The 18,463-nt window shown below is 37.1% G+C and overlaps 1 protein-coding gene across 5 annotated transcripts in view; it reads left to right on the top strand.

The window, feature by feature from the left end:
- Positions 1 to 18,463, top strand: part of LOC309611110 (serine/threonine-protein kinase TNNI3K) — a 321,731-nt gene that overhangs the window by 110,496 nt on the left and 192,772 nt on the right. For all 5 annotated transcript variants that reach the window (XM_082355024.1, XM_082355027.1, XM_082355026.1 and 2 more), the window contains 3 exons: positions 5,102 to 5,246; positions 5,332 to 5,436; positions 8,787 to 8,881. In XM_082355024.1, coding sequence (XP_082211150.1) covers positions 5,102 to 5,246; positions 5,332 to 5,436; positions 8,787 to 8,881 — 345 coding nt within the window. The remainder of the gene's footprint in view (positions 1 to 5,101; positions 5,247 to 5,331; positions 5,437 to 8,786; positions 8,882 to 18,463) is intronic.

Below are 18,463 nucleotides of genomic sequence, written 5' to 3'. Positions count from 1 at the left end.
TCCAAAAGCACAAGGTTGTCAGATCTATAGAACTGCCGTTTCCTTGGTCCAAAATTGAGATTGATATTCAGTTAATACAGCTAATCAATGTTTTCATTACTCTAAGGAAAACACAAAGGCCAGAGACAACTGTAGCAAGAAGCTAGGGCAATTTCATTTCCATGTTGGAAACAGGGCCATTTTATTTGGTAACAACGTAGTTTGTATCATTTTCTGAGCCAGTGTGTAATAACTCAGGAATATTTTCTGTAGCATTATCATAAACAACTTGTGTTGTCAGGATGCAAGGCATGCTGTTGTCTGGACCTTGTTTAAGCAGTCTCTTTGATTCTGTTGGTTTAGGATAGGCAGACGTACACCAATGTGAATCACCGAACACATAATTGTTTTTGAAACTGCCTCACTCTTCCAAGGGGTCAGGAACCGCTCACATTTTTCCTTTATTATCAAGGCCAACCTCGGCCTTTTATTCCTCTGCACAACTCCAAAGCTCAGTGGTGTCAAAATGAGTGTCATTTATGATCAGCATGTCTCCAGGATCAAAGGACTCTTCTACAAAAGGCATCGAAATGTGTACTGCACCCGTATTCCCGGTACATACCAGCGTCATATGATATAATTTTTAACATTTTCTTTCTGACTCACACAAGCACTACATGCCTCCTACTCAATCATTTAAAAAAATCAAGTGACGTGACTCAGATTTTTAAGTATTTTTACTTCCTTCTAATATACACTTGATATTTAAGTCCCTTTTGCACTTCAACCAATTGCAAAGAATAAATCAGAAAATCTTTTGTGCTGGTGGACACTGCACAAGATTTATTATCAGCTGGTTTACTTATTCCAAAATGTATCTAAGCCTCCAGATGATTTATTTTAGATCTGGACTTTGCCTGTGGTTAATGGACCTAAGGGGAAGAATAAATGAATGACCCCAAAAGGAGTGCAATTTGAAATCTGGTATTTACAGCATGTTTCCGTGGTAACAGAATGTCACAAATGAAAATAAATTCAAGTTGCAAATTAGCCAAAATGTATTTCCGAAAGCACGTTCCGCATGTTTGTGAGGTTGACCTATTCAGTCACATATGTTTTAAGTCTCTAGTCTTCTTCCTTGTACCTCGTAGGGCAATTAAAAAGGAGAACTGCAATGCTTATCGAATGAGATTGAAAAGGTCAAAATATTGCTGCACTCTATAGGAGGAAAATAGAGACACAATTCTCACAATTTATCATTTTAATAAAGTTAAAAATGGAAAATGTTAAATTCAGAAACTATTAATTTTTTGTCATCTGAATGTTGAATGCTATAGTTCTCTTAACTGGAGAACTGGATACTAGGGAAAGTCACAAAAATTTCTAGGGCATGGTCAATAAGGAGAAGTAATTTATTTGTAAAAATGTGTCTTGTCAGAACTATCATACAGATTTGTTACTGAAAATTTCTTTAAGACACACTTGGGAGTTGCTTTAGAGAGCTGGTGGGATGTCCTAACATTGCTGGGTTAATATGGAAATGTTTATTTTATCTTTAAGATCAATGAGCAGAAATAAGCAAGAAGTAGCATCCAGCTACCTACCCATTCATCAATCTTTCTTTCAAAAGACATTACTGAACATATACTCTCTTCGAAGTAGAGGACTAGTGACCAAATATTTTCCTAATAATGATTTACATGTATTCCTTTGCTTGAAATTTTCCTTTACTTAAATCTCTAAATAAGATGTTAGAGCAAACAGAATATCATTCATACATTCAGTTTTCCTCAGGTAAGAATAATAATATATGTACTTTTTGTTTTTGCAAACTGGTCCAAGACAAAATTAAGGGTTCAGAAGGACTGAAGCAGAAATACAGGCATATATATATATAAACTCTGCGTCTGATGCAGATTTCTCCTGGCTTGTCCCTTTGGTTGGTATTTATATCTTCTTTGATGGGAATAATGTCTAGGCCATTGCAGGTAATTCACCAAGTAAAGAGTCTGCTTTGATGTTTATTGATTCAACTAGAGAAGAATAATGTTGGGTGGGGCCAGGTATGGCTAAAGGAAAATTATGAATTAATGGAATATTGTGCTTCATTCTGCTTTACAATGTCCCCTCTCGCCCTCAAGAACTCACATGTGACCTCCTGGTGCCCTGGACTCCCTGCTGTCCTCAAGCTTTGACTCATGGTATTGACTTTCCCTGGCTTCCAACAGAATGTGAACAAAGGAAAAGTATCTTAAAAAGGAAGATAATCAAAACAACCAGGAAAATTCTTCTAGAGGAAGTGTGTCCTTCTGAGCCACTCATTAATAGAAAAGATTCAAAGATTTATTTTTCAATAACAGTCTTGGGAGGAGGAGTTTAGGAACTTTGTTAAAGATTTCCCTTTGGCTTAAGATCTTGCAGGTTGATAAAATAAGAATTGTTGTCTACAAATATAGCAGCTATAAGGCCTAAACCAGTGTTCATTAAATGTTAAATGATGATTATATTTGAACTTTTTTTAATTAACTCTTATCTTGCCTTTTTTTTCCTTCCAATCCTTCATCATTAAAAAAGTAATTCTATCAATTCTTTTGGTTCTATGGATAATTTCTTTTATAGATATATATAAGAATGAGAATGAATGGGATTTGTTAAGGACTATTATTTTCTATTTTGAATAAAGCACCCTGTACAGATGGACAAAGTAGTAAAATAATAAAGCAAATGGTTGTAGAGCAGTCGATCTGGTTATTTTTGGTTTTAAAAATTGTGCTAAAGCAGATCTAGAATTTAGCAGTTTGGTGTTGATTTGTTATTACTTCAGGCCTGTAATTATTGACTATTCAACTAGACTGTAAATTATTTGAGGGTATAGACTCTATGCATTTATAGCTTATTGGCCTTAGCACTTAGCAAAATTGTAAGAGGGAAATTAGTAAAAAGGGAGAGTGAAGATTTTTATTAAGTATCTAATTTGTGATAAGCATCATGCTAGACACTTTCTAGAAATGATCTCCTTTAATCCTTTCAGCATCCCTGCTGCACCAATAGTGTTATTATATCCACTGTTACTTATTAGAGATCAATATCTCCAACACCTAGCACAGTGATTGGTGCATATTGATTATTTAATACTTGTTGAGGAATGACTATGTGTCAGTCAGGTGTTCTTATTTGCAAGTGTTGGAAACTAATGCTTGCTAATTTAAGCATGAGGGGAAATATTAAGGGATATCAATTAGCACACAGAATCTTCCCCAGGACAGAGTAGAAAGCCAGGTTTGGAATTCTCACGGTGAGAAATGGTGTCCAGAATCACACCTCAAAACTAATCCTTTGAAGGCACACTGCCACCCCAGCTAGGCACACACACCAACACTTGTGTTTCTGGCACCAACAGTGTGGGGCACCCAGTCTGTGGCTGGGCAACAGTACCACTAGAAATTAGATGGAGCTATTCTACCACTGCTACTTTGCCAAGATAGAATAGACTCTCCTTTTGTGTGTCATCAGCTCTGATGTCAGAGTCTGAAATAACATGTTGATTGGAAGAGCCTGTAGATAAGTGTCCAACCAGGGCGTGGTTGAGAGTGAAAGGGTCACTATTAAAAATTATGCTAGGATAACAAGCCTAAACCAGGACATATGGTCACCCTCTACTAATTCTGTGCCCTTAACTGCAAAGGAGGCTTGGAAAGCATTTTTTCAGCTTCTATGATAAAAGATGATCTTGGCCTCTAGTCAGTACTTTCAGTATAGGGAATTTCCCAAATGTCAGAAGCGTTTATAAGGCTGGATTGGACAAAGAGAAGGTCAAATGCCCACTACTGAGTAATCAATTTAAAAGTTAATATTAAATAACTATCTTAGGTAATACAATTAATGAGGTCTTCCTCACTCTAAAACTTGCTGCCTTTTCATTATACCATGCTTTGTATACCGCAGTATGACATTTCTCAGTTAAGGGGACATCAGAACCTCCTACACAGTACTGCGAACATACAGAGTACTAGGCCCACGCTAACATATTGAGCCAAAATTTTGGGAAATGGTGCTCTGTCCAGAGTCTGAAATTTTTAACATCTTCCATGGGGGTGAAAGGGGAATCAATCTGAAAGGAGATACTTGTGGAAATAAGGCTATGAGTACCTTTTAGATACTTATTAGTTTCCTGAACTCTTCCATTGTGCAAGGTAGATTTTTTTTTTAACATCTTTATTGGAGTATAATTGCTTTACACTGGTGTGTTAGTTTCTGCTTTATAATAAAGTGAATCAGCTATACATATACATATATCCCCATATGTCCTCCCTCTTGCGTCTCCCTCCCACCCTCCCTATCCCACACCTCTAGGTGGTCCCAAAGCACCGAGCTGATCTCCCTGTGCTATGCGGCTACTTCCCAGTAGCTATCTATTTTACATTTGGTAGTGTATATATGTCCATGCCACTCTCTCACTTCATCCCAGCTTACCCTTCCCCTCCCCGTGTCCTCAAGTCCATTCTCTACATCTGCATCTTTATTCCTGTCCTGCCCCTAGTTTCTTCAGATATATGTGTTAGCATACAGTATTTGTTTTTCTCTTTCTGACTTACTTCACTCTGTATGACAGATTCTAGGTCCATCCACCTCACTACAGATAACTCAATTTCGTTTCTTTTTATGGCTGAGTAATATTCCATTGTATATATGTGCCACATCTTCTTTATCCATTCATCTGTTGATGGACACTTAGGTTGCTTCCATGTCCTGGCTATTGTAAATAGAGCTGCAGTGAACATTGTGGTACATGGTTCTTTTTGAATTATGGCTTTCTCAGGGTATATGCCCAGTAGTGGGATTGCTGGGTCATATGGTATGCAAGGTAGATTTGATTAGATGCATTCCATAGATTTATGGGAGCTAGAAGAAAGCCTGTTTAATGTGGAAATAGGCTATAGGATAGAATTATAACTTTTTAAATTGGAAAATTAAGTGGCACTTAATTTCCTTTATTATTGTCATTAATTGGCAATTTCCAGGAGTCTCTCAGGCACTTAGAAAAGTCCCTGATACTACACATGAGCAGGTTGAGAAATAGAGGATTCCAGATAACGTATCGTTTCCTTTCTTTTGATGACAGTGAATGCTCAGGATAATGAAGATCATGTTCCACTCCATTTCTGTTCTCGCTTTGGACACCACGATATAGTGAAGTACCTGCTCCAGAGCAATTTAGAAGTTCAGCCACATGTTGTTAATATCTATGGAGACACCCCTTTGCACCTGTGAGTATTATGTATACTTCCATAGGTACTCCAGGTATACTACGTGTACCTTCTTACTATTCTCAAAATATTTTCTTAACTCTAGGGCATGCTACAATGGCAAATTTGAAGTTGCCAAGGAAATCATCCAAATATCAGGAATAGAAAGTCTGACTAAAGAAAACATCTTCAGTGAAACGGCTTTTCACAGGTAAAAGAATATTTAAGTGCAATAGCCTCTAAACTTAGCTAACACCCTACAACACCGGAAGTCATGCACATAAAGCAAGAATGAACAGTGGCAGATGTTGCAATCAGAGAGCAAGACCAGAGGGTGGGCAGAGGACAAGGAGCCCAAGCTAGATGCACAGAAGAAAAGGTAGACGCAGATGCTGCAGTCAGTACAACAGATGGGGCCAGAGCCAGATGCTGCCTTCCTGGCAGCAGCCACAAAGACAGGGAATGATGTTGCCAAGGCAACAGGCATATCAACATCTGTAAGCATATTGCTCCTATTCCACTTCACTCTGCAGAAAGCTGCCAAAAGGAGCAGTGCCCATAATCCTCCTCCGACAAGAATCTCATTACCAGAATTCATCAGCATCAAATGTGACATTTTTTTCCTTACCACTTAAACCTTATGTGCAAATATATCTACCTATCTAAGACGTCCATCTGTCAGCCTGTAAGAGCTTAGTCAGGGTGGCCACTGAGGTACCTAAGAAGGCATTAGCTCCTTGCTAGGAATCAATTAGAGTCCTTTGCAACGTGCTCTGGAAAAGCACCCTGAAGGAGCAGCTGGGTTTGGAAAAGTTGTGACAAAGAAAAAAAGAAAGAAAGAGAGAGAGGGAGGGAAAAGTTTGCTAAGGACTCAAGCGCATAACTCCCTAAAATGTCCAGAAGGAAGGCAGATGTTTTATAAAATTTAAAACCCTCATTTTTTAACACGTTACTGTTTTGCTTATAAAAATAAAAACATAGTCATTTGAATTGAGTAAACCTTGAATATAAGATTATTTACCTACATATTACAGATCTCTTGGCTAGTTAGCAACCTCTAAAACATGTATTTGAGACTAGTATGTTATTTACGTAGTGTTTGTCCTGTACTAGTGAATAAGAGAAATGAGACACTTTTTTTTAATACTGAACTAAAACTAAGCTTACACTTCTGCATCAGGCATCAACTCGTCAAATTTCACTTGGATTTCCAGACTTTTCTTATCACCCAAAGAGGTCAGCCAAAAGGGAGGTGAAGAAAACTACCATTTATGGAACAGTGAATATGTGCTGGATGATTTGCATCCATTATCTCATTTAATCCTCATAACCATTTTATGAAGTTTGGATTTATTATCCCTTTTTTACCAATGAGAAAATTGAGGCTCAAGAAAACTAAGTAACTTGCCAAAGATTCTTATGGCTAGAAAAACATGTATTAAATGCCTGACTAATTCCAAATCCTGTGTTTTTATATATCTTCATGTTCTAGTACCAAAATATTTTGTCTGTTTTCTATACACTCTGTAACAGAACAGATGCGAGAACTCTTCAGATCATGCCTTCAGAGTGTACCAGTGGAATTTGTCCCTGAAGGGGACAGTTGGCAGAACTGATATGTACGGGTTACTAGTGTCCTCTACCCATTAGGTCATTCTTGTGGAGGCTGACACCACAGGCTAGTTTTCAAATCATTTTGCTACTTTGTGCACATAAATTGAAACCAACTATAATCAGAGGGTTATTGTCACCTTCAGAAGATTGTCTATATGACAAGATTAGTGAAGTGAGTTAAAAGTATGTATCCAATTGTTTTATTTTGTGCAAACCTGTGGCTACTAGGAATAACATATTAATATTTTTATCCTATTCATTTTAAGTACATATTTATAAAAGAAATTCTCCTTTTACATAGGGAACTGACTACAGTTATGAATTTTTCTATGTACAAATCACAGTGCTTTACACATAGTCAGCACTAAGTACATTCCTGTTACTGTTTTCATATGTCTGTATGTATACACATTTGTATACACACGTACACACACACACACACACACACACATATATATATGTTCAGAATTCATCATTTCCTATAAATAGTTGCTTTGAACAGAAACAATGAGGTAATTCAGACAATGGAACATTAAAAGTATAGTGTTAATGGTCCTATTTATAATACAAATAACTAGTGGTGATATGATCTATTACACTGAGATGGTTGTTTTTTATTCACTTAATTATTCAAGAAAGGCTTGTTAAGGACCTGCCTTCTGTTGTTGCTGGTAGGAACATTAACATGACACAGTCCCTTCCCTCCTTAAGGGAACTCTATTGTAAGATATCAAAACACACAGAGGTGTATTCATTACCATAATACAATATGATAAGTGCCATAAAACTGAAATTACAAGGAAGCAGAGGAGATAGCAATGAACTCAGCCTTTGGTTCATGAGAAGACTTCATAGAGGAAGCAATAGTTCAACTAGATAAATAATGGCATTTATTTAAAGAAAATAATAATATCCCATGAGAGAAAAAGGATTTAGGCAAAGTCATCCCAGGGAGAGGGAAGAGTAAGACCCAGTGAACTACCACTTCTAGAACAAATCTGGAAGGAAAAAACACTTTTTCTGTACTCTACCTCAACACTCAATACCTCACTTCTGAAACACATGATACCAGTTTTGTGTGAGATTTTTCTACACCAAACAATTCTCCAGTTCTCTACAGACACCAAGTGGGTGTCCTAAAATTCATTTCAGTTTGGCACTGCCTACCTGGAATTAGCGTCAGATCTCACAGGACTGCCCCTCTTCCCACTTCAGGTGCAATCACAAGTCTAACTTGTCACCTAAATCTCTCAGAACCTTCCTGCGTTCCCCCATTCCATTCAGTTGCCCTGCAGAATGCCTAGAAAAGAATTAATATCATAGGAAATATTTAATATTTAATAAGAAAATGCTAGAAATTTTATACAGCTCCTTTCTTGAAGGCCCATATTTGAGAATCTTAGGATTTTATTGCTTTATGTGCTTTTTTTTTTCTTATCACCTCCTTCTCCTCTCTCTTTCCCTCCTTCTCTCATCTGTCTTTTTGGCGCTTGTATAAACATCAGCATCTAGAATAGCCTGGGTGAATCAGGGCTGTTTTAATTTTCTAGGGCTACCATAACTAAATACTACAGACTGGGTGGCTTGAACACCAGAAATTTATTTTCTTACAGTTCTAGAGGCTGGAAGTCCAAGATCAAGGTGTCAGGTTCGGTTTCTTCTGAAGCCTTTCTCTTTGTATTGCAGATGGCCACCTTCTTTTTGTGTCTTTACATGGTTGTCCCTCTGTTCATGTCATCTGTATACTTATCTTCCCTTCTTATATGGACACCAGTCATATTTGGTGAGGGCCCATCCTAATTATTCCATTTCCATTTAATTACCTCTGTAAATTATACCTCTTTAAATTATAGTCACATTATAAGGTTATGGGAGTTAGGGCTTCAACATATTAATTTGAAGTGCATACATTCAGCCTTCTATTTTCCCTGTGTTATATTTTTGCAGTGCTTGTACCTATGGCAAGAGCATTGACCTGGTTAAATTTCTTCTTGATCAGAATGTCATAAGCATCAACCACCAAGGAAGGGATGGGCACACAGGTAAGACTGTGGTGAGAACATCACCAGTTTCTGATGCATGTGAATGCTCAAGAAAATTGGTGGGCTCAGGGTGGGGGGAGGCGTGGGAGTGGTCAACCCCAATGAGGGGGAATATTTTATCAATGACATCATTTGAATTGATGGTGCATGGTGATAATAAAAAGAAGACTGACTTTTGGTCAGTTTCATTATTGTGCTAAAGTATCTACAGTCAATGCACCCATTATGATCTGCACCAGGAACAGACTGATCACAGTGCCTTACCCTTGGCTTGCTGCTGAAAAAAACCCTTGTTTGGGGTCTTTGTTCTTTGATTTGTACAAAGTTGCTAACAATTATTCTGGTAATTACAGTGGATATAGAAATACTAGAAATTGTGCTAAGCAAAAGGTAGTCTATATAGATCAACTAGGTACTTCTTTTCCTAAACTATGTCATGTTTTGTTTTGTTTTTAAACATCTTTATTGGAGTATAATTGCTTTACAATGGTGTGTTAGTTTCTGCTTTATAACAAAGCGAATCAGTTATACATATACATATGTTCCCATATCTCTTCCCTCTTGCGTCTCCCTCCCTCCCCCCCTCCCTATCCCACCCCTCTAGGTGGTCACAAAGCACTGAGCTGATCTCCCTGTGCTATGCAGCTGCTTCCCACTAGCTATCTATTTTACATTTGGTAGTGTATATATGTCTATGCCACTGTCTCACCCTGTCACATCTTACCCCTCCCCCTCCCCCTATACTCAAGTCCATTCTCTAGTAGGTCTGTGTCTTTATTCCTGTCTTGCCACTAGGTTCTTCATGACCTTTTTTTCTTTTTCCTTAGATTCCATGTATATGTGTTAGCATACTGTATTTGTTTTTCTCTTTCTGACTTACTTCACTCTGTATGACAGACTCTAACTCCATCCACCTCACTACAAATACCTCCATTTCATTTCTTTTTATGGCTGAGTAATATTCCATTGTATATATGTGCCACATCTTCTTTATCCATTCATCCGATGATGGACACTTAGGTTGCTTCCATGTCCTGGCTATTGTAAATAGAGCTGCAATGAACATTTTGGTACATGACTCTTTTTGAATTACGGTTTTCTCAGGGTATATGCCCAGTAGTGGGATTGCAGGGTCGTATGGTAGTTCTATTTGTAGTTTTTTAAGGAACCTCCATACTGTTCTCCATAGTGGCTGTATCAATTTACATTCCCACCAACAGTGCAAGAGTGTTCCCTTTTCTCCACAGCCCCTCCAGCATTTATTCTTTCTAGATTTTTTGATGATGGCCATTCTGACCGGTGTGAGATGATATCTCATTGTAGTTTTGATTTGCATTTCTCTAATGATTAATGATGTTGAGCATTCTTTCATGTGTCTGTTGGCAATCTGTATATCTTCTTTGGAGAAATGTCTATTTAGGTCTTCTGCCCATTTTTCGATTGGGTTGTTTGTTTTTTTGTCATTGAGCTGCATGAGCTGCTTGTAAATCTTGGAGATTAATCCTTTGTCAGTTGCTTCATTTGCAAATATTTTCTCCCATTCTGAAGGTTGTCTTTTGGTCTTGTTTATGGTTTCCTTTGCCGTGCAAAAGCTTTTAAGTTTCATTAGGTCCCATTTGTTTATTTGTGCTTATATTTCCATTTCTCTAGGAACTGGGTCAAAAAGGATCTTGCTGTGATGTATGTCATAGAGTGTTCTGCCTATGTTTTCCTCTAAGAGTTTGATAGTGTCTGGCCTTACACTTAGGTCTTTAATCCATTTTGAGTTTATTTTTGTGTATGGTGTCAGGGAGTGTTCTAATTTCATACTTTTACATGTACCTGTCCAGTTTTCCCAGCACCACTTATTGAAGAGGCTGTCTTTTCTCCACTGTATATGCTTGCCTGCTTTATCAAAGATAAGGTGACCATATGTGCGTGGGTTTATCTCTGGGCTTTCTATCCTGTTCCATTGATCTATGTTTCTGTTTTTGTGCCAGTACCAAACTGTCTTGATTACTGTAGCTTTGTAATATAGTCTGAAGTCAGGGAGCCTGATTCCTCCAGCTCCATTTTGCGTTCATAAGATTGCTTTGGCTATTCGAGGTCTTTTGTGTTTCCATACAAATTGTGAAATTTTTTGTTCTAGTTCTGTGAAAAATGCCAGTGGTAGTTTGATAGGGATTGCATTGAATCTGTAGATTGCTTTGGGTAGTAGAGTCATTTTCACAATGTTGATTCTTCCAATCCAAGAACATGGTATATCTCTCCATCTATTTGTATCATCTTTAATTTCTTTCATCAGTGTCTTATAATTTTCTGCATACAGGTCTTTTGTCTCCTTAGGTAGGTTTATTCCTAGATATTTTATTCTTTTTGTTGCAATGGTAATCGGGAGTGTTTTCTTAATTTCACTTTCAGATTTTTCATCATTAGTGTATAGGAATGCAAGAGATTTCTGTGCATTAATTTTGTATCCTGCTACTTTACCAAATTCATTGATTAACTCTAGTAGTTTTCTGGTAGCATCTTTAGGATTCTCTGTGTATAGTATCATGTCATCTGCAAACAGTGACAGCTTTACTTCTTCTTTTCCGATTTGGATTTCTTTTTTTTCTTTTTCTTCTCTGATTGCTGTGGCTAACACTTCCAAAACTATGTTGAATAATAGTGGTGAGAGTGGGCCACCTTGTCTTGTTCCTGATCTTAGTGGAAATGGTTTCAGTTTTTCACCATTGAGGACAATGTTGGCTGTGGGTTTGTCATACATGGCCTTTATTATGTTGAGGAAAGTTCCCTCTATGCCTACTTTCTGCAGGGCTTTTATCATAAATGGGTGTTGAATTTTGTCGAAAGCTTTCTCTGCATCTATTGAGATGATCATACGGTTTTTCTCCTTCAATTTGTTAATATGGTGTATCACGTTGATTGATTTGCGTATATTGAAGAATCCTTGCATTCCTGGAATAAACCCCACTTGATCATGGTGTATGATCCTTTTAATGTGCTGTTGGATTCTGTTTGCTAGTATTTTTTTTTAAACATCTTTATTGAAGTATAATTGCTTTACAATGGTGTGTTAGTTTCTGCTTTATAACAAAGTGAATCAGTTATACATATATATATGTTCCCATATCTCTTCCCTCTTGCATCTCCCTCCCTCCCACCCTTCCCATCCCACCCCTCTAGGTGGTCACAAAGCACCGAGCTGATCTCCCTGTGCTATGTGGCTGCTTCCCACTAACTATCTATTTTACATTTGGTAGTGTATATATGTCCATGACACTCTCTCACCCTGTCACATCTCACCCCTCCCCCTCCCCATATCCTCAAGTCCATTTGTTTGCTAGTATTTTGTTGAGGAGTTTTGCATCTATGTTCATCAGTGATATTGGCCTGTAGTTTTCTTTCTTTGTGACATCTTTGTCTGGTTTTGGTATCAGGGTGATGGTGGCCTCGTAGAATGAGTTGGAGAGTGTTCCTCCCTCTGCAATATTTTGGAAGAGTTTGAGAATGATAGGTGTTAGCTCTTCTCTAAGTATTTGATAGAATTCGCCTGTGAAGCCATCTGGTCCTGGGCTTTTGTTTGTTGGAAGATTTTTTTTTTTTTTTTGAGACAATCTTATTGTTTATCTTTTTTTTTTTTTTTCACACACACACACTGTATTTTATTTTTACAAGAGATAAATAGACTGACACCAAGCATTGTACATGGATGACCACAACAAAAGCAACAATGATTGCAATTACCAAACCTGAAACACACTCATACTATGTCATAATATTGACATTCAGTCCAGTAATCCTCCACTGTAACAGCTCCTTTACTTTGCAGTGAAAATTGATTTGTATATTCTTTGCCTCTGAGTCCTTGTGGGATTTTTTTTTTTTTAATTCAGACAAAGTCACAAAAATTATATTCATCCTCATCAGTTCACTCAGTCCCATGTAATTAAATTTTTTTTTCATCTTGATCTTTTGTTAGCACTTTTTTGAGTTCATCAGTTTTTCATTAGAGTTCTGAAAATGCTTATTCATTCAGTTCAGCAGTACAGTCAGTTACCAGAAACCTGTACTTGTCAGAGTCTTTTCCATGAATTTCTTGAAGATGAAACCCTTTTATAGGAACATATTTGCAAAAGCATCAGAGTACACCCAGAACTGTCTGTAAATGACAAAAGACTTAAAAATGACCACAGTTAAAGATTTGATGAAAGTTCATAATAATGCAGTTGACAAGAAAATTAGTTATTTCTGAGATATACATTTTAAAGTAATAACTAGGATTATTACTTATAACATTATACCAGAACATATAAGATTTTTAGAAATTTCATGTAATGTCTGAAACATTTATATTAACATATTTGCATACATATTTCCATACAAATACAAATACAAGACTTTTAGAAATTTCATGTAATGTCTGAAACATTTATATCGACATATTTCCATACAAATAACCCAATGAAAGTTTAGTATTAGTTGTTTTGTTTGTTTGTTTTTTTATACTGCAGGTTCTTATTAGGCATCAATTTTATACACATCAGTGTATACATGTCAATCCCAATCGCCCAATTCAGCACACCACCATCCCCACCCCACCGCAGTTTTCCCCCCTTGGTGTCCATATGTCCATTCTCTACATCTGTGTCTCAACTTCTGCCCTGCAAACCGGCTCATCTGTACCATTTTTCTAGGTTCCACATACATGCGTTAATATACGATATTTGTTTTTCTCTTTCTGACTTACTTCACTCTGTATGACAGTCTCTAGATCCATCCACTTCTCAACAAATGACTCAATTTCGTTCCTTTTTATGGCTGAGTAATATTCCATTGTATATATGTACCACATCTTCTTTATCCACTCGTCTGTTGATGGGCATTTAGGTTGCTTCCATGACCTGGCTATTGTAAATAGTGCTGCAATGAACATTCGGGTGCATGTGTCTTTTTGCATTACGGTTTTCTCTGGGTATATGCCCAGTAGTGGGATTGCTGGGTCATATGGTAATTCTATTTTTAGTTTTTTAAGGAACCTCCATATTGTTCTCCATAGTGGCTGTATCAATTTACATTCCCACCAACAGTGCAAGAGGGTTCCCTTTTCTCCACACCCTCTCCAGCATTTGTTGTTTGTAGATTTTCTGATGATGCCCATTCTAACAGGAGTGAGGTGATACCTCATTGTAGCTTTGATTTGCATTTCTCTAATAATTAGTGATGTTGAGCATCTTTTCATGTGCTTCGTGGCCGTCTGTATGTCTTCTTTGGAGAAATGTCTATTTAGGTCTTCTGCCCATTTTTGGATTGGGGTGTTTGTTTCTTTAATATTGAGCTGAATGAGCTGTTTATATATTTTGGAGATTAATCCTTTGTCCGTTGATTCGTTTGCAAATATTTTCTCCCATTCTGAGGGTTGTCTTTTCGTCTTGTTTATGGTTTCCTTTGCTGTGCAAAAGCTTTGAAGTTTCATTAGGTCCCATTTGTTTATTTTTGTTTTTATTTCCATTACTCTAGGAGGTGGATCAAAAAAGATCTTGCTGTGATTTATGTCAAAGAGTGTTCTTCCTATGTTTTCCTCTAAGAGTTTTATAGTGTCCAGTCTTATATTTAGGTCTCTAATCCATTTTGAGTTTATTTTTGTGTATGGTGTTAGGGAGTATTCTAATTTCATCCTTTTACATGTAACTGTCCAGTTTTCCCAGCACCACTTATTGAAGAGACTATCTTTTCTCCACTGTATATCTTTGCCTCCTTTGTCATAGATTAGTTGACCATAGGTGCGTGGGTTAATCTCTGGGCTTTCTATCTTGTTCCATTGATCTATGTTTCTGTTTTTGTGCCAGTACCATATTGTCTTGATTACTGTAGCTTTGTAGTATAGTCTGAAGTCAGGGAGTCTGATTCCTCCAGCTCCGTTTTTTTCCCTCAAGACTGCTTTGGCTATTCGGGGTCTTTTGTGTCTCCATACAAATTTTAAGATGATTTGTTCTAGTTCTGTAAAAAATGCCATTGGTAATTTGATAGGGATTGCATTGAATCTGTATATTGCTTTGGGTAGTATACTCATTTTCACAATGTTGATTCTTCCAATCCAGGAACATGGTATATCTCTCCATCTGTTGGTATCATCTTTAATTTCTTTCATCAGTGTCTTATAGTTTTCTGCATACAGGTCTTTTGTCTCCCTAGATTGGTTTATTCCTAGGTATTTTATTCTTTTTGTTGCAATGGTAAATGGGAGTGTTTCCATAATTTCTCTTTCAGATTTTTCATCATTAGTGTATAGGAATGCAAGAGATTTCTGTGCATTAATTTTGTATCCTGCAACTTTACCATATTCATTAATTAGCTGTAGCAGTTTTCTGGTGGCAGTTTTAGGATTCTCTATGTATAGTATCATGTCATCCGCAAACAGTGACAGTTTTACTTCTTCTTTTCCAATTTGTATTCCTTTTATTTCTTTTTCTTCTCTGATTGCCGTGGCTAGGAATTCCAGAACTATGTTGAGTAATAGTGGTGAGAGTGGACATCCTTATCTCGTTCCTGATCTTAGAGGAAATGCTTTCAGTTTTTCACCATTAAGAATGATGTTTGCTGTGGGTTTGTCATATATGGCCTTTATTATGTTGAGGTAGGTTCCCTCTATGCCCACTTTCCGGAGAGTTTTTATCATAGATGGGTGTTGAATTTTGTCAAAAGCTTTTTCTGCATCTATTGAGATGATCATATGGTTTTTATTCTTCAATTTGTTAATATGGTGTATCACATTGATTGATTTGTGTATATTGAAGAATCCTTGCATCCCTGGGATAAATCCCACTTGATCATGGTGTATGATCCTTTTAATGTGTTGTTGGATTCTGTTTGCTAGTATTTTGTTGAGGATTTTTGCATCTATATTCATCAGTGATATTGGTCTGTAATTTTCTTTTTTTGTAGTATCTTTGTCTGGTTTTGGTATCAGGGTGATGGTGGCCTCATAGAATGAGTTTGGGAGTGTTCCTTCCTCTGCAATTTTTTGGAAGAGTTTGAGAAGGATAGGTGTTAGCTCTTCTCTAAATGTTTGATAGAATTCACCTGTGAAGCCATCTGGTCCTGGACTTTTGTTTGTTGGAAGATTTTTAATCACAGTCTCAATTTCATTACTTGTGATTGCTCTGTTCATATTTTCTGTTTCTTCCTGGTTCAGTCTTGGAAGTTTATACCTTTCTAAAAATTTGTCCATTTCTTCCAGGTTGTCCATTTTATTGGCATAAAGTTGCTTGTAGTAGTCTCTTAGGATGCTTTGTATTTCTGCGGTGTCTGTTGTAACTTCTCCTTTTTCATTTCTGATTTTATTGATTTGAGTCCTCTCCCTCTTTTTCTTGATGAGTCTGGCTAATGGCTTATCAATTTTGTTTATCTTCTCAAAGAACCAACTTTTAGTTTTATTGACCTTTGCAATTGTTTTCTTTGTTTCTATTTCATTTATTTCTGCTCTGATCTTTATGATTTCTTTCCTTCTGCTAACTTTGGGTTTTGTTTGTTCTTCTTTCTCTAGTTTCTTTAGGTGTAAGGTTACATTGTTTACTTGAGATTTTTCTTGTTTCTTGAGATAGGCTTGTATAGCTATAAACTTCCCTCTTAGAACTGCTTTTGCTGCATCCCATAGGTTTTGGGTCGTCGTGTTTTCATTGTCATTTGCCTCTAGGTATTTTTTGATTTCCTCTTTGATTTCTTCAGTGATCTCTTGTTTATTTAGTAACGTATTGTTTAGCCTCCATGTGTTGTCTTTTTTACGTTTTTTTCCCTGTAATTCATTTCTAATCTCATAGCGTTGTGGTCAGAAAAGATGCTTGATATGATTTCAATTTTCTTAAATTTACTGAGGCTTGATTTGTGACCCAAGATGTGATCTATCCTGGAGAATGTTCCGTGCGCACTTGAGAAGAACGTGTAATCTGCTGTTTTTGGATGGAATGTCCTATATATATCAATTAAATCTAACTGGTCTATTGTGTCATTTAAAGCTTCTGTTTCCTTATTTATTTTCATTTTGGATGATCTGTCCATTGGTGTAAGTGAGGTGTTAAAGTCCCCCACTATTATTGTGTTACTGTCGATTTCCTCTTTTATAGCTGTTAGCAGTTGCCTTATGTATTGAGGTGCTCCTATGTTGGGTGCATATATACTTATAATTGTTATATCTTCTTCTTGGATTGATCCCTTGATCATTATGTAGTGACCTTCCTTGTCTCTTGTAACATTCTTTATTTTAAAGTCTATTTTATCTGATATGAGTATAGCTACTCCAGCTTTCTTTTGATTTCCATTTGCATGGAATATCTTTTTCCATCCCCTCACTTTCAGTCTGTATGTGTCCCTAAGTCTAAAGTGGGTCTCTTGTAGACAGCATATATATGGGTCTTGTTTTTGTATCCATTCAGCCAGTCTATGTCTTTTGGTTGGGGCATTTAATCCATTCACGTTTAAGGTAATTATCGATATGTATGTTCCTATGACCATTTTCTTAATTGTTTTGGGTTTGTTTTTGTAGGTCCTTTTCTTCTCTTGTGTTTCCCACTTAGAGAAGTTCCTTTAGCATTTGTTGTAGAGCTGGTTTGGTGGTGCTGAATTCTCTTAGCTTTTGCTTGTCTGTAAAGCTTTTGATTTCTCCATCAAATCTAAATGAGATCCTTGCCGGGTAGAGTAATCTTGGTTGTAGGTTCTTCCCTTTCATCACTTTAAGTATATCATGCCACTCCCTTCTGGCTTGTAGAGTTTCTGCTGAGAAATCAGCTGTTAACCTTATGGGAGTTCCCTTGTATGTTATTTGTCGTTTTTCCCTTGCTGCTTTCAATAATTTTTCTTTGTCTTTAATTTTTGCCACTTTGATTACTATGTGTCTCGGCGTGTTTCTCCTTGGGTTTATCCTGTATGGGACTCTCTGCGCTTCCTGGACTTGGGTGGCTATTTCCTTTCCCATGTTAGGGAAGTTTTCGACTATAATTTCTTCAAATATTTTCTCTGGTCCTTTCTCTCTCTCTTCTCCTTCTGGGACCCCTATAATGCGAATGTTGTTGCATTTAATGTTGTCCCAGAGGTCTCTTAGGCTGTCTTCATTTCTTTTCATTCTTTTTTCTTTATTCTGTTCCGCAGCAGTGAATTCCACCATTCTGTCTTCCAGGTCACTTATCCGTTCTTCTGCCTCAGTTATTCTGCTATTGATTCCTTCTAGTGTAGTTTTCATTTCAGTTATTGTATTGGTCATCTCTGTTTGTTTGTTCTTTAATTCTTCTAGGTCTTTGTTAATCATTTCTTGCATCTTCTCAATCTTTGTCTCCATTCTTATTCCGAGGTCCTGGATCATCTTCACTATCATTATTCTGAATTCTTTTTCTGGAAGGTTGCCTATCTCCACTTCATTTAGTTGTTTTTCTGGGTTTTTTTCTTGTTCCTTCATCTGGTACATAGCCCTCTGCCTTTTCATCTTGTCTGTCTTTCTGTAACTGTGGTTTTTGGTCCACAGGCTGCAGGATTGTAGTTTTTCTTGCTTCTGCTGTCTGCCCTCTGGTGGTTGAGGCTATCTAAGAGGCTTGATGGGAGGCTCTGGTG

This window comes from Balaenoptera borealis (assembly GCF_965194805.1).
Source record: "Balaenoptera borealis genome assembly, chromosome: 1".
Classification (NCBI taxonomy): Eukaryota; Metazoa; Chordata; class Mammalia; order Artiodactyla; family Balaenopteridae; genus Balaenoptera; species Balaenoptera borealis.
This window is presented reverse-complemented; position numbering and strand designations above follow the sequence as displayed.